Below are 26549 nucleotides of genomic sequence, written 5' to 3'. Positions count from 1 at the left end.
TAAATCAAATGGCCTGTTTGTGACATTTGAAAGTCGTTTCTCACCATAAAACCAAAAGCAAACAGCTGTTCCTAGCGGAAGCTCTGCATTCGGTAAAAATAAGCTACAATATAATTCAAATTAACATTTCATGTCCAGTTTTTTTTTTTCTCATTTGGCAAGTAGTCGTGTAATAAGCTGGATAATGTACAAGCAGCGAAATAATCCCGTTCTTCAGTGTGACACAAGATCAAACTGCCTTATTTCTGCGGTAACAAACGGCTGCCTGTACATTATCCCACTTATTACACGGCTAATTGCCACATGAGAAAAAAACTGGACATGAAATGTGAATTTGATTCGATTTTGAATGTTAGCCTGACACGAAGACCCCAGGACAACACACAAACGAGTTGTCTTTAACTGAACACATCTGTGTTATTTCTGGGATAAAAACACTTTGGTTACCATGAACAAAACTTGTTGTGTTGTGCCTTTCACTTATTTTACACAAAAGAAGAACACCATGAGTTTAATGGCTTAACACAAACATTGTTAAAGCCCGAGTAAAATCTAAATTGAAAAGGATGTCAATAAACCGAAATGCTCCTACATGCTAAAACTAATTGAATAATTTTAAATATATAAACATTCAAAACTGACATTCTGGAAATATCATGACATCATGCTACACTTCAGCCTCTTGTCAAAGTTGTCCAATCAAATTCCGTGTTAGTCCGGCCCGCTTCACCATGAGAGCTGCGGAACCGGTGCCTCATATCAGCCACTTGTTCGTCATTTATAATATCCTACTGTACATGGTGAATGACACGTAATGCACTATATGGGAGATAGGAGATGATCCAGGCAGTGTAAACATTAACATTAAAGTCTTAATTTTGCGTTAGTGTCATGCGAGCGGTTGCATGCCGTGTGTGTGCTCTGTTAAAGATGTCTAAATGGAAAGATCAATGGAACGCCAGTGTCATTCACCAACATAAATAACAAGCTTCAAATGACACATCACTGGTTTTACTGATCTTCCTATTCTCTTCAATAGAGCTTTACACCACTGTGGCTATTACGCTGTTAAACGCTGCTTTGCCAGGCTGACTGTGCTGTAAACAAAACGCTATTGGTCAGTTTAAAAGGGGGCGGGGCCACTTTGTCTCACACTCTTTGCATTTTTCAAACATATAAAATAATGCAGCGCGTTCCAAGGCATATCAGTGGGCCTTTAATTCAACCAGCACTACCTCAAACATATCACACGCAAAAATGCCAACAGATTTATCAAAACGAATATTCTGATTGGCTGGATGGTTTCCAAGAAAAATGGCGTATTCATCGCAGAATGAATATTTAAGAGTTTTGTTTGCACCTCGACAAGTGTAACTAACAGGTTAACAGGATAATCCTAAAGGCTGTGCCCAAAGCGTCAAGACACACTGAAAAGTTAGGGATAAAAATGCCTCTTCTGTAGCATCTACAGTCATCTTTCAGCATACAGCTGAGATAGAAGACAAAACTGGTGTGGTAACCGCGAGCATTTTTATAAAGGACCGCAGCAAGACTTAGACACATGATTAATGTTGTTTGCTTGACTTCTGTACATCATGTGTCTGAGTTAAAACAGCACAAGATTCAGATGAGAGGTAACTGGCACATCTTTGACTAAATTGCAGCTTACTGAGCATCAACTGCTCAAACTATAACACAAAATGCGATTATGTGTACAGCTAATATTTAGCACTTTAAAAGGTAGAAAGTGAAAGTATTCACACAAAAAAGACATAATACATTACGGAAAACTATAGCTCATAATAGAACTCATTTCCCCTTACAAAATATTCTCTTAATGGCAACACACACTACAACCACATGAAGATCTGTATAAATAATCCAAAATCAGATGATAGAGTACAGCTAAATTAAAGAAACATTTCTAACCCATTTCTGGTGTGATGTCAATGTCTGGAGTTGGTGTGACATCAGTGGTGTCCATGCTATCCTCATCATCAGCTTGAGCTTGACCCTGATTACGAAACCTGAAAAACAATAGAAGAGAAATAATAAATGTGTTGTGTTACCTCAAAGTTCATTATAAAGAGAGTGTCAATTCGGTAAGTGGCTCAGGAGAAGCACCTACTGAAGCTTACTGAAATATAAAGAACAAAACACTCGGTTGTCATCCTTTTATAGGAAATCTAACATAGGCTAATAATAGAGTCTGTTTTATTCATTTCTATCGTCAAACGTGTTCTATTACTATACAGTAGATCCTATTACTACAATTATGTTGTGGATACTACAGGTATGTTGTCGACACTCCTGTATTCCTTCCACACAGTACTTCAGAGGTCAGCATAGTGGATGCCAGCACATTGGTGTTAGCGCCATTTAATAATAAAGAGGTATGGGGGCGTTTTGGATTCTGCAGTCTAGCTCCTTGAAAACTAAGTTACTTACTAAAATGGCCTTTCCATGCCATTCATACCAGAACTACTGCTATCTTTAAATAATTTCCCAATTAGAACGTTGTTCATTATAAAATGTGACCCTGCTTGTGAAAACCCAAGTCTTTTCACTGTGTTCTTCATAAAATCATCCTGCGGCATATTCTGTGAAAATGTGAAGAGAAGGTACACACAGAGAGATTGATAGTGTGATGCGATCATTTCCAACCCAATAATAGGCTATATACAGTTTAGGAATGACTTTTTACATTTACATGTATTCATTTGGCGGACACTTTTATCCAAAGCGACTTACATTGCATTGTACTATACATTTGCTATATGCAATCCCCTGGGATCGATCCCATGACCTTGGCGTTTTCTAGCATCATGCTCTCCAACCACTGAGCCACAGGAAAACTGATGTATATTTACATATTTAGGTATATTTTAGGAGCTTGTCTATTTGGTTGCTGTTATAGTTATATCGTAACCGCAGCAAATACCAGACAATATTGTGATAGTGTTTTACAGTCATATCGCCCATCCCTAATGCAGCGAGTCTTTGGTAGGAGAGAAGCAGAGCGTGCGGAGCGGAAAGGGTTAAAACCAAGCGCGTTGGGTGCCAAATAAACGTATTTGACGATATAGCGACAAAAGATCGATTACATAAATGTTTGTACGTGTGATGTGATAAACTCCGTTGTGTAAACGCGCAGCTCGATTAATAAAAAACGAATCAACCATTGAAAAAAATTTCGACTACTTTGGTAATGTCTCGCGGTCCAGATGGAACAAAGCAAAAGTCCGGATCCGGCCCGCGGTCCTCCAATTGAGGATCGCTCCATTGAACGGAGAGATTTAGCTGGAGCCTCTGTGCTGATACCCAACCCTATCAAACCATCATTTTCACTTGCTTACCGAGTCTAATTAGATGACTTGCTTATCTTTGAAAACAAAAGCAGAAAATACTGTAATCTCGTCCACCATAAAAGACTGGTCTCAGATCAGTGTATGACAGAAACATGGTATCCGGTCAGTAAACCAGCTGCCTCTTCTGACAGGTTCAACAAAGCCTGCTCTCTTTGTCACTTTAAACAGACGAATAAGCTCTTTGCACAACCTCAAATCTGCACTGTTGTATATTTCACTGTTTTGCACTCTATCTGCCGTTACAAGCAGGGATATTCAAAAAAAGAAAAAGATGGAAAGTTGTATTTTACACAGAATAAAAAGTATATATAACAATCTAACATCTATCAAAAAAGATACAGATAAATACAGTGTTATTTGCATGCAACATGGGTCTGAGAGTAACGCAATATCTATCCTCTATATGCATGTACTGTACGTGTGGCAGAATTGACAATAAAGCGGACTTTGACTTGATACAGGTTGTTGTGACCATGTACTTCAGGATTCTTTTCAATCCTGCCAAACCTAAAGACCATCTGTTCTTTACTCTCCAAAGCCATTGATGTCTTTTATTTGTGTGTGTGTGTGTGTGTGTGTGTGTGTTTCTGAATTTGTGCTGTATTAGGATGGTAGTGAATAAGATCAGCATTTCCTCTTCCAGCTCAACAACTCTTTGACATTTCTTCATCTTCTACAAAAAGCGATTCAGCCAAAAGATGGTCTTTCACTGGGTGCACTGTAAAATAGTTTACACTCTGGATGAGTGCTGATATATGGGTTTCTGATCTTCTTGACAGTGTGGGTCAGTGTGTGAGAGTCGAACGCGCCACCCTTCCCCCACCCGCATTAACCAACACGTCAACACGCATGGAACAGCCAATGGAGGCTCAGTGTGGCCTGCAGCGAGCGCTCGGCTCCTCGTCACTATGGTTACAAAATCTAGTTCCCTACAACAGACACAAATGTGAGGTGAGCGACGAACCCACTACAAAGCACACTAAACATACAAGCTTTAGAAGAGCTCAGGTGTTGAGCGGATACCTTATTCTCTGCAGTGAACTCGCATGTATAAAACGTCTGTATAGTTTGTGTTCTCAATTCTTTCAGTACACATTAAACTCACTTCCTGAAACAGGTTGACCAGGAACTTACATCACCACACCTCTGTGCACCCAAGTTCACCCAACTAGCTACTAGTTAAGTTTATCAGATACACCATGTTTATCACCCTACCAAGAAAAAAATCTATGTTTCCATAATTGACTAGAGAGCATAAAAGTCACCCAGTTTATAATTAGACTGATTTCGTGTCATTAATTACTATTTAATTGTTGGCAAATTGCAAAGATGAAGCCATAATTGCTTTTCGCTCAACCACTGAAAACGAAAGCACACATTTAAATGAATGAAAAAGCCAGATTCAATGCTACAAATAAACAAACAATGACATATGTTTATGTAGAAGCCTCAGCGGATGTAAAACCCATGCTTAATTTACAGACTTCCCTGTGAAAACCACATGCTTCTAAATCTCAAACATTTTCTAAACCAGACGAATTCCCATAAATCATTGCAATTTAAGGAATATGGTTGATTTTAATATTTTACAATAAACGAAACAAAACAATCAATGCTTACATTACTAATCTCATATGGTCCTGCAGTTTTTGATTCAATGGTGTTTTTCTCAATGCACTTGTGGGACAATCTTATTAATGAATTGAATTTACAGCATGCTTTCTTGACATACATTAACATTAATGCAAACAATTAGAAAATCTGAAAGTCAATTCCCATTTTTCCTTGAGCTATTGCAGAATTGAGCTAACCAACGTGGCTCCTTCTCTTTTTAAAATCCATGTGCTCTCAGTGCATCTTCAGTTCTGAAAAACATCGCAAATTCACATGTAACAATGTTGTGTTTTATCACAGAAGGAAAACTCTGAAACCCTCTATAGAGAAAAGGAATGCAAGTAAGTTCCGGATACTGTTGTGCTAACTTGAGTTGCTCACAATATAGTGAAAACATTTAATTTGTGCTTTAAATGAAAAAAGCAGCAAAAAAGGCATATGTTGAAAAGCAGCATTAACATTAACACGAAATCAAGTCCTGTTTTAAGTTTTCAAAAGGGAAAAACTTCTCTAGTTCAGCACCAACTAGCTTTCATAGTTGTTAGACCTGATCATGAAGCAAGTTTAGCCCAACCATAAATTTATGTAAAAATCAAGACTACTATCAACTACTTCATATGCCACACTGGATGAATGGACAGCATTAGTGAAGCTGAGACTCTCCTGTAAATCTCCAAAACGTCCAAAAACGGAGCGAAGCTCTTGCATAAGACTTGTGCACAAACACTTGAGTTGTGTTCTCCATTGATGGCAAACTTGTAGCTCTGTCAGCACTGCAGGCAACTGCACCTCCTTTGCTCATTTGTACATGCAAATGCCTGCTCACGGCCCATTCTTACCAAAAAAAACGACAACACACCAGCAGAAAGAGTGCACATCAAAGAACAAAGCATTACCTTTACTGTAAAACTAAACATTAGGAGATGTGTGGTTCCCATGCGAAACCCCCATGCTAAATCCACTGGTTTCAACCCAAACAAGTGTGGGAGCTGCAGACTACTATTCTCCTGGAGCACAATGCAGTGTGGCTAAAATAATAGGCATCACATTTCCAGTGTTAGGTTTCTGGATGGAGACGGATACCACTTCTGCCTGCTAGCCTGGCGCCCTGTGCTATGATCAATGACCTACATCATTGAAAACGCAGGATATTGTGCTGTGCTTGAGAGAGGTTTAATCCAGGTCAACAACCCCCTTCGCTATAATGCGTCTCTCTAAAGATTCACATTACAAGCCATATCTTCCACAGCGACACAACAACTGAAGGCTAGCCAACTTCCCATTTAGCCTTTAACGTCTCGGTCTTGTCTCATCATTCAACACTTGTATTAATCACTTCTTTCAAGCACCTGAAACTGTATTAAAATGCCACAACGCACGTTAAACACAGACATTTTAACAATATCAACTGCTAACAGCAAACAGCAGATTGCTTTTCTAAAGGGGCACTGTAACACTGTGTCCTAACCAAACGCGATGCCGTGAAAAAGCTATCTTTTCAATGTTAATCAGACTTCGGTATGGGCAAACAAATTGCTAATCGCAGGAATCGCATCGCGTTCGGTTAGGAAAGCGGTGTAAGCCTGAATGAAAGTAATTAATGCAATCATCAATTATCTGTTTATTTAATAATAATAATAATAATAATAATAATAATAATAATAATATTTCATTTTTATTATTATTCATTAGGGACCTAAAGATAAACTCTCCTCACGATTCCACACAATTTGAGCAAAACTAAAAATGAAATTCAGATTTAATAGCAAAACATTAACAATTTTCAGTTTTTTCTGTGACACATGACATGGAGGATTTAAAGATTTTACGAGGAGAGTAACTTAACACATCCATTTAAATTATAAATGTAATTTATTAACGTCCACAGAATTGCATGTACGACACAGTGTATTTACAGTTCTTTTTTGTCAAACCTTCATTCAAAAAGGCAAATTTGCCATGCTGTCCTCTAAATAGACAATAAGAACACTTTTCAGCAATATATTTTCTTTTCAGTGTCTTTTAACTTTATTTTTATTCAGTTTAGTTAAGAACATGTGTCGCTTATATCTTTTGTTGCCCTGTATGTTTCCCTTGTGGAAGAATCAAGTACCCTATATGAAGGCTTTCTAGTAGTAAAAATAAAAGTAAACAAACTAAAAAATAAAACACTAAAATATTATGTCAATGAATGATTCCATTTAAAGACCATTTCCATAAAGGGATAGTTTACTCGTCATTTCTGTTCCTTCAAGAATATGTCTTTGAAAACCTGTATATGACTCTTCTGCCAGAGAGTCACAAGAGACACATTTCTCAAAATATCTTATTTTGAGTCCATACACAGGAAGTCAGTGGGGTTCAGTGTTGTTTGGTTAACATCATTCTTTAAAATATCTTCTTTTAAGTTATGCACAAGTAATAGTCACACAGGGTGACATGAGAATGACACAAATCTTGTCATCATTCATTCATTCTCTTAATAATATCAACCATTCTGGTAACATGTAAAATGGAGCTAGTACAACGTATTAAGATCATAGGATGCATAAAATGCCCCGCTTATTGGGAAATCCCAGAAAATATCTAGATTTTTTGCCAACATCGCACACCCCTAATAACACCCCTTTAATGTGTCTACTAATATTGTTTAAATATGCTGGTGTGCCTGTGATGTTTATAGATGTACAATATTATGAACATCTGTACATATGTGAGCACATCTCCGGGCACATAGAAGATATTAGTAACTACAGCTCTTCAGTAAGCAAACCTAGACAATTATTTGCTCTTTAACATCAAAAAATAAAGACCTTTAGGCTATTTGCTATTATTTGACATGTTCACATGCCTCGGGCATACTGGAAGTAAAACAGTCTATTGTGTAACCACTGCTGTTTAGAACATTTACAACTGCAGCACAAATTTCAATATAATTGTTTTTGGACTATTTAGCAAATATTGTGATTGAATTAATAATCAAATAAACATTCTGTATTGTTGTTACTCGGATATCAAAGCTAAATGAGCAAGGAGGCATAAAGTCACAATAAAACAGCTCTAGTATTTAACAACATGTACTAAAACTACCGACAAGCAAATGTGACTTTGATTTGTTGTGCCTTCGAGTAATGCACTGTCAGTTGCACTTATGTCCTCTTTATATTGAATCAAACTCAAGATTTTCACTTGAGCCAAAAGTGTATTAATATGAAACAATAAAATTCTAACATCTCTTAAACTTTATTTAGACAGCTTGTATGTCTGCACTCTAAATCATGTACAGTTATGTAATACTTTTATTGGTACTATTGTTATTATTGGCATTGTTCATTTCAATATTACATTACCTCAAATTTTAAACAGCGGATTTTTGTCAATGTGACAAGATGATGCATCCCATTGCTTTTTATTCTTTCACGTCATTATTCAGAAATGTTATACAGATTCAATAATGTCAGTTCAAAATTAGTGCTTTACAAAAGGTCAAGTTTAGAAATATGCAAGATCCCCCAGAGCCCTGCAGGTGCACGTCAAACTCACGGAGTGAAAGAGCTGATTATGCAATTAAAGTCTAAAAAAACACAAAAATTTCATTTGAAAATGAAAGTGGATCCATTTACATAAGTGAATACAAGAAAATATGAGGAATTATTAAGAAAATGATTATCCTGAGCTGAATTTCAGGCCATGAGATGTACATTTGTAAAGCTCTCTATGTTCTTGTTTTCTGAACAGGGTCTAACTAACCGGATTGTATGTATTACCATCAGGGGCAACAAGGTAAACAAGTGATGGGATTTGGGGTAATGAGTAACCTGAAGGTAAATAAACAGATGTTGAGCAGTACTGAGATGGACTGGGGGTCAGGGCGCTCCCAAAGCATAACGTGCCACAGAATTTACAGGGCCATTTACTAGTTACAAAAGACATAAAACACAATTCAGAAGCGCAGATTGACAATGATTGAAGGAATTCAAAACCAAAAAAGGACCTCTGAGGACAACAACTAAAATCCTCATGTTTACCAAAGTTGAAATCATGATCTATATCAAATCGCAGATTGTCATCGTTTGTGTTAACGATTTTGTAAAATGTCAAAGATGATACATTTTACATTCGAAGTTAACTTTTCATTCCAAATATTCATTTGGTGAGATATCATTTCTTATGATAATTCTGTATTAAACTCAAAAGTGTGCCATCAGTTCTGCTATCATAATTTCCCTTCCCGTAAGAACTCATGGTCACAGCACACTGGTGAGCAGCAGGAGAAAGCACGAGAGTGTACGGGAACAAGTGAGAGAGTGCCAGAGAGAGAGCAAAAGGGAAGCAGAGGGAAAAAAAGCTTACAGTGCAAGTAGTTCCAGCTCGGAAAGGCGGAGCCTAAAACCCGGGCCGGACTGACTGGCTGAGACGCGGCACACCCCCTTCACAACAACACTGCTTTCTCCCCACAGACACTTTAACCGTTTCCTGGCCTTGCACTCGGGGCTTGTTAACATGAGCAAACATGAACAGAGCTGCTAGCAATTTCAGAAAGCCAAGTCTCAAAGGTCTAAATGATATTAAAAGAGCTTTAAACAACGGTTTAGGAAACATTCCTTACATTCAAAGAACACCTTTAACTTGCTGGGAATTAACATGTAGAGCACAGGAAGTGAAGTCATCAATGGCCTGTAAAACTCATTTTTGGTATCTTACAGACTATTTAACTCTCGTAGGTCAAATTTACCTGCACTCGCAGGCCGACAAGAGCAAACGCTCATCATCATTAATATCTGCTTGATAAACAAACCATTTTACAAGAACTTAACAGGAACCAAAATGGACAGTGACAAATATGACCTTTTTTTTCAAGCTTCGTTGTATTCATGCTTTTCAACGTTCTCACGGGTCAGTAATGCCCACCACCATCCATATGGAAATCTTTTAAATATACAGTCAAATCTGTATTGGATGAAAGCTCTCAACTGGGTTTGTTCCACATGTCAAAGTCTTTGTGTTTTTCAAACTGAAGAAAGCAGTTTCATGTGTCTTTTCTCTTGTCTGCTAAAACTGCATTATTGAAGTTACTGTCATTTCTGCTCATCTAGGACCATGACATGGAATTACAAGATATCCCCATCGGGCACACAATGTTCCTGCGACTGGATGGTTGGGTCATGATGATAGAGGATTAATTTTGGAAAAATGTTTGCAATTCCATTGATATTAAACAATTCATCTTTTAACAAGCCCAGTTTTATCGCTTTGAAATTGAGAGCTCTCTATGACTCATAGGGTTTGTGTGTACTGAGACATATCATTCATGGTGTGAACATGTTGTGAAGGTCCACAGAGGGCTGAACCTTCAGTATCAGCTACCTGAGTAATCTCCCCTTTATCTGCACTTTGTATTCCACGGCCAACATTTGACCTCAAAGTGAAGCCTCTGTAAATTCCCCCCAGGCTTAACAAAGGTTGTCTAATTTTTCGTGTCCGGCTGACTTAATGATAAACGTTTAGTTGCACTTTAGTTGCATATTCTTTGCGTTGGAAAAATCTCCTTTTAAGAACCTTTAACTGAAAGGTTTTTGAGGGGAACCAAAATGGTTCTTCTGTGGTATCTATGCCAAGAACCCTTTTAGCCCCTTTATTTATGATGTCATTTGTGGAGTGAAAGCAGTATATGACTGATCAGAGGAAGTGTGGAGCAGGATACAGAAAAGCCAAAGTGGATCTGGACCTAAGTGATTAAGGAACACTATGAGCATTACCCACTGAAATGCAAACCCTGTGGGACTTTCTGTTCTTACTTTTCTGAAACATTATGTAATATGTGATCTTAGCTTAATGGTTTTTTTAAGGGTGAAACACCTGTCTTTGAGTATGTTTCTTATCTTTTAAATGCCTTCCAATTCTTCCAAATGCACTTTTAAATCAGTATTTGGTTATACAGGCATAATACAAGTGAAATGCTACTGGTGGTTTAATAACTGGGGAAGTTTAAAGCCACCCATGTAACCAAAGAAAAGAACAAGCATACATATGGTGTAGCCATGACACATTCAACGTTTATCACAACAGAGGGTATGCATTGACATCACGCCGGGACACGCCCCACTTGAGCACCAGAACATTTCCCCTGACTGGTTAAAACACGCAGCAAAATGGCTGAAGAGAATAGGCGATACAAAGAAACCGGGTCAAAAATCTGCAATTATTGGCTGAAATTGCAAGCAGCTGGACTCGACAGTGATCCTTACGACTTCCCTATGACCTACAAAGGAATCAGGTGTTTCGGACACTGAAATGTTGAATGGAATGGCGTTTCACGAAATTGTAAGCAGTCATTTTGCTAAATGTTTTGCCCCTCACCAGGGCACTCTCTAGCGTCCTCACATGGTGTTCACGTTATAAAATGATGACACATCTATACCCTCTATACTGCTTAAACGCAACATTTAAATGTTAAGGTCAAGACTTGTCCTGTATCAGTCAGAACTCCCAGTTTACACTGATAACATTTTCACCTTTTAATATTTTCACAGCTGTGAACCCCTAGGTGACTTTTACAATTAAAAAGATCATCTTAAAATGCCATTCTCATGTTTCCTTGTGACCACCTGGGCCCCCTCATACTGTCACTCCACCTCCGGTCTGTGAGCTGCATGGCCACAAGCAAAAAGTTACGTTTTTTATTTATATAGTTGGAGAAAATGACCAATAGGGAAACTTTATTCTTGTACCCAATTGTAGAGCATTGCACACTGTATTTCTGTTGTATTTAATATCAGCACAGCTATAATTACCAGCAGAATTACAACTATGGCTGAATCACAATTATGTGCAGATATTCTAAAGCAACCCACGCAGAATCAATGTTTTAGACACAAAAGGCCTCATTCAAGAAGCAAGCAGAGCAAAGTTTTGACTACTATCTCAACAACTTTCCATAGAATGGTGGCATTCATGAAGAATAATGGTTTTATGACCAAGAAGCACATACAGTGTAAACATGAACATAAATACAAACGTCAATGATAATGGTGGTGCATATGGGCATTGGTGACTATTGAAATGAGTTATGGTCTCATCCAAATGCCTTCATGGTTTGCTTCTAAACTAAAATAAACCTGGCAAAAATAAAATGTTGTTCTCCTCAAAGCTGCATTTGTTGTGTCCTCCTCCACAATTAAGCCCTCTCAGCACACGGAAAAAAAAAACATTGGTTGGCTGCAATGTTTTATGCGCAGTTTGTAATTGAAATACTAATAAATGCAGCTGCATCCGAAAGCCAGAGGGCGCTCTCGCACAGAAACTCCAATGCTCCATAGAAGAAGTACCACAGGAAATGCTGTCTTCCTATCTGCATTTGGCATCTTTCTATCACTATTATCATGAAAATACCTGAAGAGGCTTGACAAACCAAGTACATTTATAATGATGATGTTTGATGGGTGTTACTTTTTTAAATGCACGTTTTAAGTGACCCAAACACGCAGTGCTTTCAGATGGAGAAGTATTTCCCACATATCATAGAGTCGTACTTTACGAACAAGCTGCGCATAAAACATAATCTCAGCCTTTACGATTTAACAATCGCGATAGCCACATCGATTCAATCGCGATTTAAATGGGAATCGCGATTTATCGTGCAGCCCCACTCCCAACACACACAGAGAAAGAGAGAATGAGTAAACCAGTGCCTGCCATCAGGCCTAACATGCATCTAACCTCAGTCACATGATCTATATGGACTGATTCAATAATTCACTGTGTTCATAGGGGAGAGAGAAAGAGAGAGAGAGGGCAGTAGAGATTATAAGGTCGCCATAATCACATGAGAGTATTAAATGGCCTCCTATATCACCATAAACCTCATGAACTTTCTTTGTGTTAAGCCTTATTGATTCAGTCTGCTTACCAGTCAAATAATAATCTGCCAGCAAACTCAAGCCAGCCTTTCATGAAAGAACTTCAGCTCACGGTAACGAAGTAAACTACATATCACTTAAATGTAGCGATGCACAGTTACCACTTTTTCCTTTGCCGATTCGATTCCTGAATTCTGAGTATCTGCCAATACCGCTCCTTATCCCGCTCTCCTTGGTTGATGCGTGCCGCATGCCTTTCCAGGAGAATTGTCCAATAAGGGACTAAGAAAAGTTATGTGACGATTTTTCATGTTAGAAAAAAACTTTCTGAAATCTGTACTAACGCTGGGGGAGTGTATAGAGCACAGAAATACTACGTCATACGTCCAACTCTTTTTTTTTTGACAAGTTGACCATGTCAAGCATGAGAAGACAACACCTTTTTACATTGTAAGTCCGAATGCATAAAACACCTTTGCAGGGCCACTTTAAACGAAACCATAGAATATTATATAGTGATTATGAACAATAATGAAAACATTGGAACAAGTAACGTCATGACGGTTACCTGACACATGCATGCTGAATGGAGATTGATAGATGATAGCACCAGCGGAGGTGAGAGTTTCTTAAATACATGACATGGAATACAGTGCATGAAAACTTTTATGGTGGTTTCCTGATAGTTAGTTCTTTTTTAAGCTTAAAAGTATGGGTAAAGTCTACAGGTAACGCAACAGATCGGATTTTAACGGAACCCATCAGTCCGATACCTGTTCCATCAAAAAAAGACCCATATCTGCCCCAAATACCGATCCAGTGTAACGGATTGGTGTATCCCTACTTAAATGTGAAGGTAAATAAACAGATCCATCACAAGGTAAACATCACAAGTTTAGATCCAGATTCATGATTCAAGTCAACTGTAATGACCTCACTACTACACCCCACTCAAAGTAACAGAGTTTCAATCCTTAAGGCATGCAGCCTTAGCAGACATCATAAGCGCCATAGATGGACTTACTTCCATTTGGACTTGGGTGTAGATGAGGATGCCGCATCCTTGCGCGACCGGCCCCGCAGGCGTTTATCTGAGGGGGCCGGGCTCCCAGCACTGCTCAGGGGAGGAGATGGTCCTTGGTCAGAGGGCTCCTGACTCTTATCCTCTGATGACATTCTGTACAGACAAACACACACATACATGTATGAGCTGCATAGAAACAAGAGTTTCAACAGTAAGCCATGTCCTCTGTTGTTTCTGTGATCATGTAACTACAAATATTTTCATGAATCAACATGTAAATGCATGAAGACATTTAACAAATGAAGACTTCAGAACACCAAGGTGTTGAATTAGACTTGAAGTATAGCACACGAGTGCAATAAGAAGTCAACTATGAAACAGAGGTGTATGAAGATTCTTCTTTTGTATAAGGGCTGAAAGGTTATAAAGGTTTAGAAAGAAATTAGGTCTTGAATATGATGTTTATGTTGTGGTGGACTATTCCTCTTAAACGTTTTACACATTAACATGACTTTTCTGATGACCTCATAATATTGGACAATTTCTCAGTAGCTATTTTCACAGACAATCAGAACACAGTTCATTATAGCATGGATGTTAATGAAGCAGGTTTAACATTACTCATGACAATAGATGGTTTCATCTTGGCTGAAGATGTTAAGCCAAGCGTTTCTTGGCTAAACTTGTCCCTCCAATATTTTGAATTCAGCCTGCGATGCCGAACTCAACCACTAGATGTCAATGTACCATACGGTTTGGTTAAATGCAACCAAAACACAGGACCAACAAATTGTTTATTTAATACAATTAGTATACAGTAAAATAATAATACAAATTAATATTAACAAACTAAATTAAATATAAATGGTTCCATTATTAGACACTAGCCAAACACAAGGAATTAACTGGGGGTCAGGCGCGCGCGAGTCTGATGAAATGGTCTATAAGACAAAATGCTAAAGTGCGGCACAGAATGTGAGCCAAGGAGAGCAGTGCTGTTGACTCATGGCTGTAATGGCAGTGAGCACAGCTGTGTGTAGATGAACACTGGGGAGAACTGCTGCTCTGTGTGGCGCCACAACTCTCTATGGAGCCCTGCTCAAATTAATTTAAAGGGTTTTATTCAGCACAGTCACGCTGAGGACGGAGAGGAAAAAGCAGAGAGAGGGAAAGCCCCCCGCGCCCTGTGGAGAGCCCTGCATCACCGCTTATTTGAATGCTGATTTCATTGGCTTCAGGGGGCCTCTTCTCTACCTGACCACAACCGTCTCATGCCACACCCACCTAGTCTCTGAACCCAAGCAAACGGAAGTTGTTCACTGGTATATGTGTGCAGGTGTCGCCATTTGAAAAATAGGCAGGATGTTAAAAATATTGCTGCTTTACATAAAGTGGAAAATATCTACCAAAAATTGTAAAACACCCACTTGTGAACATTTGTCTCACAGTTGACTGGTTGCGAGTGTTCGTTTCATATCACAGGTTTATTTCCCAAGATTGTTACAGTCAGGTTGATCACATTTAAGCATCTAGCAGATATTTTTTGTTTTTTGCAGATACTATCAGTGTGTGTGTTCCCTGGGAATCAAACCCACAACCAGTGAACAGCTAACACAATGCTTTATGAACTGATCTACGGAAACACGTTCAAGCTGGTAAAAGTGTGATGATAGACAGCACTAGGTACATGCTGCTGTGTTCTAGGTGGTATAGGCAGATGATGCACTATACAAATAACCATCAGTGGCACACAGACCAGAACAGTTTTTCACAGTTCTAAAACTTAGTGGCTGTGTCCACCGAGGTGCATTTATGCGGCGGATAATGGCTCGGCTGAAAACACCCGCTGCAGGCGCAGCTTTCTGCCAAAAGTTGAGCATTTATCAACTCTGGGTGCCCGATCAAACGCCGGCGCTGATCGTGGGACAACCGCTTTTTTCCGAATGCGATTAATCCTTAACAGCCCTACTATTTGTTGTCATACATGAATTTCTATGTGTATAGGTATATTGTATATGATTGTATATGACCCTGGCCTGCGTGTATATGTGTTCCTAGATGTTCTTCCTGAACAACTCTAGTAACTCGGCAGACTGTGCACATCACATGGTACACAATTCATGCATTAGTGGCAATAATTTAAAACTACAGTACTTGGCAAAACATTATTATTAAGCCAGTCCCAGAAGTGAACTTGACTTTCTTGTTCTGACTACCTTGTCCGTGGAAGATTGTTTATTCAAGTATTAAAGTTTACTCAACTTTCTAACTGTTAGCTAAAACAATAGCTGCAGCCTATGATATCTCAGCCTGGCGAACATCTTCAGCCTATGAAAAAGTCTCCACTATAATATCAGTCTTCCTCTTGATTTTATTTTACCATGACTGTACTATCAAGTGTGTGAGACACTTGTAAGTTGTTTATGCGATGTTCCCACTCTTTCAAGATCACTTGGGAATCGGAGAGTCTCTGGTCAGAGAACACCTCCTTTTGCTTCGGCTGTTTAGAGAACTTCAGCCAATCAGATGAGAGGAGCCATGCTATGACTCAGTCCGTCTCTGGCTCTTATCTGAGCCAATATTGGCTTGACTACAGAAAAACAAGACCAGGCGAGCGACATCAATTCTGCAGCGAGTGACTGGAGTAATTTACAGGCTTACAGAAACAGTGCTGTGAATCTACACATGAAAAGCTAAATGACAACACACACACACACACAGCAAGGATTTCTGAACAAGACCATTCAGGAGGCCTGCACTGAAGTGGGAATTAATTTTTACCAAAAATCTGCCCTTCCTTGGAGTCACAGCTACTGTAGCTTTCTAGTAATGATAATGATCTATCTACTATAAATATAAAGATATACTGATGAAAAGCGCACCACAGTTATTGAATTTACACGATTAATAAAAAAAAACACAACACAGAAAAGGATACACACAACAGCCAACTGCAGAAACAATTGCAACTGCAAAATTAAATTATAATTCAAATACAGCCTATTAATAAATAGCAAACTGTTTGATTTGATAGAAGTAAATATTGAAAATATATGGTTGATAAGTTAGTGAGAAATGTTGGGTTCACTCAACTTTGACCGTCAGATCTGTCTGGTCAGGCATACATGACAAGCATAGACTGAGTACTGAGATATAAATAGAAACTGTAATGCGCCAAGAACCATAAGAATCTACATTTAAGTCCATCATTTATTCACACACAGTTATTTTAAACCTCTCTTTCTTACTGCTGCAGAACTTTAAGATATTTAGAAAGAACGTTGGTAACCACCTATCATCGAACCCCATTGACTTCCATTACGGACACACAACCACAGAGTCATTTCTCAAAATATCTTCTTTTGTGTTTCACAGCAGAGAACAATGTCATGTGGTGTGGTGACCATGGTATAAGCGGAATAATTGACTATGGGCCGTTGAAATATTAGAAAGTAAATGTACACACATGCAACTTTCTAAATAATTGAAGGGCACGTCATCAATTATTCCTTAGTTAACATGTTGGTTTAACATATTGTAATGGTAGTAAATGACAAACATGTACTTTATGTTTAATCAGCTTTAGCAATTTGCACAAATATACAGAAATTATTAAAAAGGTAACAAAATGTGTAAACAAAAAGGATGTAGTTGGTAACCTGGGGTACATCAACATTCACGATTTCACGGAGATAATAAATAAGGGCTGTACGATTAATCAAAAAGAATCCGCACACGATTTGGCAGTTTGCTGCGAATTACGATTTACCGTGCAAACTTACACTAATATCCCATTTAAAATTTAACAAACAAGTTGACGGACAAGAAACTTCTGAAAAATCCCTCACATCTAAGTAGATGGCTCTCAATACTGTTGGCTTGTGAAACTTAACAGGGAAATAATGAGATTGATTGGCACAAATATTGGCCAGTTTATCACCTCCATCAATATATCAGTCAACACCTTAATCAATCCCAAGAAAGCAAAGAGACAGTAAAAAAGATGTGTCGACATACACGCAACATAATTTGATCCAACATATTTATGAAGTCCGCGGGGCTGATTTCAAGGCATTCTCAGCCGTTTACTCTTATATCGCTCTAGTATGACTATGCTGTCATAAGCAGATTGCTCAGTGCACCACTGAGTGAAGTTAAACACACCTACGAAACCTCAAACCATACATTACGATGGATTCTGTGCTGATCGCTTTAGTTATGTACCGTGCGAGTGGCCAGCGGATCTAAGATTTCAAGCCCCTAACAAGGTCTACACACATTCATTCGAATAAACGGATATGACGTTTATGTGGGCGTTCCCAGTAATGCAGACGGTCATCCACACCCACTGATTACCATGTCATTTGCATTCAGGTTGACCTTGAAAATGAAATAAACAATTTAAATAAAAATGTTACGTTCGTTTTTCATTTTATTTCCCTTTAAGTATTATTGCGTGAGCATTAAGTAAAACCTTTGTAAAAATGTTTTTGCCATTTCTTTTTCTCATTTGCATTTTCACATTGGCAGTCTTTGCTCAAGATTTTAGTGAAAATGAAAATGTCAATTATAAATTGCATTTTCTTGTTCAATTTAACAGGACAACTCATTGTCAGTGTGAAAATGAAAATAAAATCTTTTCATTTTGGCACATATTGTGCGTGCAGTTGTGTATAATGAAATTGTTAATCTGGTTTTCATTTATTTAAATTTGGCAGGATTCACCTTCCATACAAGACGAATAATTTTCATTGACTTAACTAAGTTCACCGCATGCATTGCCCTTATTAATGGGTTTAGACTTTTAGACTTCTGTAATGTTAAAATTAAGAAGATTTTCTGTTGTCTGATTTCTTAGGGGTTACCATAGTGTATATCAGAACCCATGACTGTGACGGTGTTCGCTTGGACAATGTTGCATGTTTATACCTTGGTCGCTCTAAATAAAAATAACAGTGAAAGAAGTCTTTTTTGCACATATAACACTGGGCTAGCTGCTCTCGAGAGCCCTTCGCTAAAGTGACAGGGTTGCCAGATCTTCAGATAAAATAAGCAAATAAAGACAAGACGAAAACAAACCTTAAAATTCAAATTGGAGAAAACAAATCTTTAGCCAAAAAATATGTTGCTATGGTTACCAGTTCGTCAATCATCAAAAATGCAGGAGTGTTTACCATGCGTGGCTACAGTCATTCGCAAACCAGTGGGCGGGGCTAGAGAAGTAATCGTTGGATATTCTTCTGTGGAGGCGGTGTTCAACCTATAATTGATAGGCATATTCCAGGACCTGGTGTTCGCCGGGACTGGTGTCAATAACTGTTCATTTCAGTAACAATTGAGACACTTACAGGATGTTCGACACTTACAGGAACCCGCTGAACATATGACTAACTACAGCACCCCTAAGGAGAAATTATGTTTATTTTCTACTATAGATCACGATGAACTATCGAAAATCATTAGATCATCTAAATCGACTACATGCATGCTAGACCCTATACCTACAAATCTTCTGAAAGAGATGCTCCCAGAAATTATAGATCCTCTACTTAGCATTATTAACTCATCTCTGACATTAGGACATGTGCCTAAAGCATATAAGGTGGCTGTTATAAGGCCCCTTGTCAAAAAACCCCATCTGGACCCTGCAGAACTAGTTAACTATAGACCTATTTCGAATCTACCTTTCTTATCTAAAGTTCTGGAAAAAGTAGTCTCAATTCAAATATGCTCCTTCCTCCAAAGGAATGAGATTAATGAAGATTTCCAGTCTGGATTTAGAGCACATCACAGTACAGAGACTGCTCTGATTAGAGTTACAAATGATCTGCTTATGGCGTCTGACCGAGGTTGTATCTCCTTATTGGTGCTGCTAGATCTTAGTGCTGCATTCGACACCATTGACCACAGCATGCTCTTACATAGACTTGAAAATGATGTCGGTATTAAGGAAATAGCTTTGAAATGGCTTAGATCTAATTTATGCGACCGTTTCCAATATGTAAAAATAAACAATGAGGTATCACGCAAATCGCAAGTCCAGTACGGTGTACCACAGGGCTCAGTACTAGGGCCTATGCTCTTCGCATTATACATGTTACCTCTAGGAGATATAATAAAGCGACACGGAATAAGCTTTCACTGCTATGCTGATGATACGCAACTTTATATTTCCTCGAAGCCTCACGAAACACAGCAATTCCATCGAATAGTGGAATGCATAGTCGATATAAAAAAGTGGATGAGTAGCAATTTTTCATTACTGAACTCGGACAAAACTGAGGTGTTACTTATCGGACCGAAAATTGCCCTACGTAACAACCAAGAATACTGCTGAACTATTGATGGATGTTCCATAAAACCCTCATCTTCAGCTAAGAATCTTGGCTTTATATTCGATAGTACTCTGTCATTTGAGAACCAGGTCGCCAACACCTGTAAGATTGCGTTTTTCCATCTTAAAAATATATCTAAATTACGTCATATGCTGTCATCATCAGATGCGGAGAAGCTTATACATGCCTTTATGACATCAAGACTAGATTACTGTAATGCACTATTAGGTGGTTGCCCTGCAGGCCTATTACAAAAACTCCAACTGGTCCAAAATGCGGCAGCTCGAGTTCTTACACGTACAAAAAAGTATGAGCACATTAGCCCGGTTCTGTCAACCTTGCACTGGTTACCTATAAAGCATCGCATAAATTTTAAAATCTTGCTTATTACCTATAAAGCCTTGCATGGTTTAGCTCCTCACTACTTGAGAGAACTTCTTACGTATTATAGTCCATCACGTGCACTACGCTCTCAGGCGTCAGGTCAGTTGGTAATACCTAGAATTTCAAAATCAAGTGCAGGCGGCAGATCCTTTTCTTATCTAGCGCCTAAACTTTGGAACAGTCTTCCCTGCAATATCCGGGAGGCGGACACACTCTGTCAGTTTAAATCTAGACTAAAGACGCATCTTTTTAATCTTGCATACACTACATTATCATAATATATGTATTTCAAAGATCTAGGCTGCACTAGTTAGATCAACCGGAACCAGGGACACTTCCAATAACAACTGATGCATTTGTTGCATCAAAGAGTGCAGAACAGTACTCTACTCTCAGCCAGTCTTGTCTCATTGTTCCAAGGTTACAAGAGCGGAGCGGGCAGGGCGCAATCCATTCCTAGACCTGACAAATGCTGGACGAAGGAAGTGACGTCCCTACAAAACTTCAGCCACTATTAGATTATTAATGATAATTTTAAATCTAATTTTTTTTATTTTCGCCTTGTTGTGCAAGCACTGTTGAGCTTGTGCAGAGGCTGCAGTTTTTGCCAGAGGGGAACTGGAATCCCCTGGTTAGGCCTGGTTTCCCTCCGAGGTTTTTTTTTCTCCTCCAATGGAGTTTTGGGTTCCTCGCCACCGTTTGCATACTGTTTTGCACTGTTTTGCCTGGCCGGGGGGGCTGCTAGAATTTGGTAGTCTTATTTAATTAACACTGCATATAGGAATTTATTGTGTGTCTGATATTTGACCTGTGTTTTGAATTCCATAACCTTTTATGTTTTACTTATAGTCATTTTTTCTTGTACAGCTGCTTTGTAACAATGAAAATTGTAAAAAGCGCTATATAAATAAAGCTGACTTGACTTGATTTCGTTTGAATATGATGAGCTTTTATATAACAAAAGCTCATGTTAAAATTGGTTTCTTAATTCATGACACTGAAATAGGTGAAACACATTTGAAATAAGATTTGATGAATAACTTTTTTTATATATTTATATTAGAGCTTATTACTTTAAACTTGATTGACATTGCTGACTCAAAATACTCAATATCAAGCCCCCGTTTATGTCATTTCTATCAGCCCCAAAAAGGGGAGGAAAACCTGACTTGCACCTTGCACGGATTAAGGTCAACAACGTCAGTCTAATTATCCAAGCACTACATCATATGTCGACAATAATGCTGGGCGGTATGACCATGAATTAATATACCGTTTTTTCTCAGATTTATACCCGTTTCCGGTACATGACAGTATTTTATTTTCTACTGATTGAGAAGAGGAAATACTGCAGTTGATTGACTTATGAGTGAATATTGTTGAAAAATTCCACACTAGTATTAAACAGCTTTGTAAGGCCAACTAAATGATGCTGTATATAAAGAGGTGGCACTCATGACACAGTGAAGGAATCACGATGCATGACAGTTGCAGTCAAAATACAGAACATTTGAATTGTGCAAATTTCGCGAACAACTGGTAACTACACAATTTAAACAATCCCCTTCCCCTATAACAACTGCTAAGTTTAGACTTTAACATCTGATTAGCATGCAAAGGTAACTTGCATACATAAAATAAGGACATTAATAGAGAGAAGGGCTTAAAATTAACTTTTTTCCTTGGTAGGACGGTTGCTCCAAACTTCATGAATTAGGAGCACCCACCTGAAAATAAATACCATGGTCTGTTGAATACAAAATAGTAACAATTTTACCATTAAAACATGCAAGTGATGTTTTAATGATGATTCACCGTAATAAGGCTTGCATATATACAATTTTGCATTGGTTAAACAAATTACACTGCATTATAGATACACATGTGAGCTTGTTGTAGCCATGCTCCAAGGAATCACAGGAACACACAGTGTGGTTTTGCATGATGAAATGCACAACTGAACCACATGGGCCTGTATGTCACATATTTCATGATTACAGTATTAATCCCTAGTGGTGAAACATACGGATCGTGCTCTGCGGTTTCGGAATGCATGTGACCTGCTATTTATCCATCATAGAGCAGGGCTCCAGACTGAAACTAAATGGTCGTATTTTGCAGCGCGAGCTTTCTTTTTTACAAGTACTCGTGCATGTGCGACCTGCCCATTAAATGTTTTTTCTAGTCGTTGTATCTAATGTGAAAAGAGGAGTAGATCGCGAGCCCAACAGTTTAAGCCTATGTGTGTGAGAATGAATGAATGAATGAAGGCATTTTTGTAGCGCTTTTTTGTGTATTACTGTACACCCAAGGCGCTTTACAATCATATGAGGGGGGTTTCTCCACAACCACCACCAGTGTGCAGCATCCACCTGGGTGATGCGTCGGCAGCCACAGTACAACGGTGGCAATGCTCACCTGTTGGTGGAAAGGAGAGAGATATAAAGCCAATTGAGAGGGTGGGTATTATGGGAATCTGGCCAGGACTCCAGGGTTAAACACCTCCTCTTTATGAAAAGTGCCATTGGATCTTTAATGACCACAGGGAGTCAGGACCTTGGTTTAACATCTCATGCGAAGGACGGCGCTATTTACAGTATAATATATATACACTATACTGGGGCATTAGGACCCATACAGACCACTGGGTGAGCCTGCTGGTCTCAGGGACACCTCTTCCAGCAGCAACCTAGCTTTCCCAGGATGTCTCCCATCCACGTACTGAACAGGCTCCGCCCTGCTTAGCTTCAATGGGCAACCAGTCTTGGGCTACAGGGTGATATGGCTGCTGAAAAGGGGAGAGTCCGGAACAGCGGCTGTGCGCGGCTGGATAACTGATGTTTCTCGCTGTCGCCGCGTCAGTCACAGTTCAGTTGATTACTGACAAGTTTACAGACACAATGAGAGCGCATTACTACGATTCGCTGTTTGCTGTGATGGCTTTTTGGAGACTGAGGAAGAACGATTTTATATTTAAGACGTTTAACCCTTAACTAACCGCGGAAGAGTTCAGAATACGCCATTTATCTGTTGATTACTTGTGACGGCACAAAATCATTTCCAACCCATTCACAACAAGATGACGAGCCCTTTCGTTTTGTATACTTTTTCATACAAAATGAGATGCACATTTTCAGTTGGTTCAAACTAATTGAGTGCTAATTTGGTCTGGTGTGTTGAGAGTTTAAACAGTGTCTTTACTTAGCACTAAACCTCTGCCTCTTTTTAAATAATGAGCACAGCCAAACCACTGTCCCCTGCAGTTAAATGCATAGACAGATAAGATTTCAAACTATTCTAAGACATTTCCACATATTTGCATTTCTGTACAAATGTGAACGCATTTAAAACGGTTAAAATTTTAGCACAGAATTAACAAAAAAGTCTGCAGATTCCATATGACTGTGGTATTGAGTAATGTCATCCCTATGAAATGCAAATGAAACAGCACATTGTAATTTCTGTGAGTTCTATGTGATTATTAAAGTATTCATCAGTTAAGCAGCTATTTTGAGAAAACAGCCTGCAATGCAATTATTGCATTTTTTCTAAGGTGACCCTAAATTTTCTGCTTGCACTCCTAAAAAATTCAGTCAGGGGCAAAAATGGGATTTTTTAACTGGGGGACCAAACTGTCAGCAAATGTTAATTTGCATAACTTGGGATTTAACTAGTGCTTGAGTAGTTACTTTGTGTCATTTGGGCTAATGGTTTGCACCAAAATTAAACGTGTTATCTCGCTATTTGCCACTCACCTAATTGTCATGCTCTCCACGTTTTGCTGTTTGGTAAGTGCAAAAGACTTGCTATACAAATAAATAACTAATCTGCCACATCTGGGAAAAGCCAACAGGCGTAGGATACTTGAAAAAACATGGTGATTGTTTTTTTAGCCTCTTCATTGCCCTATTTGGCAGTTTTGCAGTCCATTTATTTCAGTTCACAAACTCATCAAAATCACCAGCTCAGCCATAGACGATGACATATGATCACAATGGTTACCGCTACTACAGGGACATTTGAGGCAGCTAACAGCTCGTCATAGGACCCAGGGTCAGGGTGAGGAGTCGTAGCAGGTAGGCCTGTAGCGATGCGTCGATATTTTTTTAGCGCCGTTGTTTTTGCACTGAATTTTTTTTAATCTTTTGTACAGGAGAGATTTATGTTGGGACTGTAAAGCAGAAAACAGGAATTTTATATTGTCTTAAACACACTCGGGAATGTATATACTGTGCACTACACAGTGTTTTTTTTTTTGCACTACAAATTTTTTAACAAGAGTTATGTTGGTACTGTAAAGAGTAAACAGTCTGGCCTTTCATTTTGTATAACAGTAAAATTATTTTATTTTGTGTAAAGCAGAATATTTTTTGCTGTGCAAAACTGTTGTTTAATAAAGTGTATAATAAGATTTTTTTGGTATTTATTTGAGATACATTACGGATTTTATTAATCGAGCAGGAGAAAAGTAATCGATAGATGAATCGACAAATTTGTCGTTAGACTACTCGACTAATCGTTAAAATGAATTGCCCGATTAATCATTTAGTAAATAATCGTTTACCCCCAGCCCTAGTAGCAGGCTAGCAGCAGCACACAGCGAGCACAGAGAACGTAAATGTTGGAGGGGGATGGATCAGATTCTGAGGGGGCATTGCCTCCCCCCCCCATCCCAAGTGCCATCTGCACGCCTGCTACAGCGCTCCTAGTAAAGTCAGTCCAGATACTCTATGAACATCTCATAACACCTGTTACATGTATAATCTGATCTCTAGAGATCAACTGTTTACTCTGATTGCACATTTACAATATTGTCATTTTTTTAATAAAGAATGAATAATGTAACAGCCTAGAACAGGGGTTCTCAACCTTTTGCAACACATGGCCTACCAAGGACTGGTTAAAACTTTTCCGAGGACCAACTTTCCAAATATGATAGTATGAACACAAAATAATCAAAGAGTACATATACTCCGCTGTTAATCTTTTATGCCACAGTAGCAGACTTTGTCAAGCAAGCTATATAGATGAAAACTCTTGTATAATCATAGAAAAGACTTGGCAGGTCTACTCCGTAACAATTTATGACTGTAATAATGACAGGGCAGGTCAGGTCAGATCAGCCTGGGTGTTTTGTGTTGAAATGTCTCTGTAAATTTGATGGTTTTAGCGCATCATTCGACAAACTTTCTCCACACATTACACACTGTGTCTTCGGCTTAAGTCTCACTACCTGCCATTATAAAACCAAATTTAATGTATTCTGCCAACGGCTGTGATGGTACTGCGGTGTTAATGGATAAATCAACAGCGATTCTGCGGCGGTTTGGGAAATATATATTAATTATAAATAATATTTAGATTATTATATTCGCGTGTAGCAACCACACCAACGGAAACGAATGCCAATAATTTCTGTGTTAATGTAAAATATTTAAATGAAACAAACTACAATTGAAAACCTACACAAAGCACTTATAATTTTTCTTCCAAGCAGAAGATTTGGAGTGAATGGGGGGCAAGTTTTTGAAGCTCCAAAAATTGCATCCATCGATTAAAGAACTGCTCAACAAGGCTCTAACAAAAGTCCTCTGACGCGAATCGATGTGTTTGTTGAATCTAATCTAAAGTTTGTTTTCAGAGAAAAATCCATGTTGACAACGCTACTAACGATAATGTCTACCTTCCGCAATCGCTCGGATGCGCGTGAACCAGAGGCTTGTTTTCCGGCTAAAAACGTACCACAACAGTATTGGTTAGCTGAATGCTAACGTGGATGCCTGATGAAACATTACAGCTTATAAACTAAATCTTTCAACATCCTTTATAATTATTTCAACAAATGACAGCAACTGTATATTAAACGACACATTTGTACAATTATGCAAGCGAACTGGACCCACAGGTTTAAACAGAATAATATGGTAACTTATATACGCTAGCTGCAATGCTAACAGCTGAATGA

The 26549-nt window shown here is 38.6% G+C and overlaps 1 protein-coding gene across 16 annotated transcripts in view; it reads right to left on the bottom strand.

Annotated features, from left to right (window-relative positions):
• Positions 1–26549, bottom strand: part of kmt2ca (lysine (K)-specific methyltransferase 2Ca) — a 107305-nt gene that overhangs the window by 76252 nt on the left and 4504 nt on the right. For all 16 annotated transcript variants that reach the window (XM_079487858.1, XM_079487859.1, XM_079487869.1 and 13 more), the window contains exons 2-3: positions 13866–14018; positions 1930–2027 (exon numbers count right to left, since the gene is read on the bottom strand). In XM_079487858.1, coding sequence (XP_079343984.1) covers positions 1930–2027; positions 13866–14017 — 250 coding nt within the window. In that variant the 5' untranslated portion in view covers position 14018. The remainder of the gene's footprint in view (positions 1–1929; positions 2028–13865; positions 14019–26549) is intronic.

Source organism: Barbatula barbatula, assembly GCF_947034865.1.
Source record: "Barbatula barbatula genome assembly, chromosome: 23".
NCBI lineage: Eukaryota > Metazoa > Chordata > Actinopteri > Cypriniformes > Nemacheilidae > Barbatula > Barbatula barbatula.
Note: the sequence above shows the minus strand (reverse complement) of the source record. Positions and strands in the feature narration are given on the sequence as shown.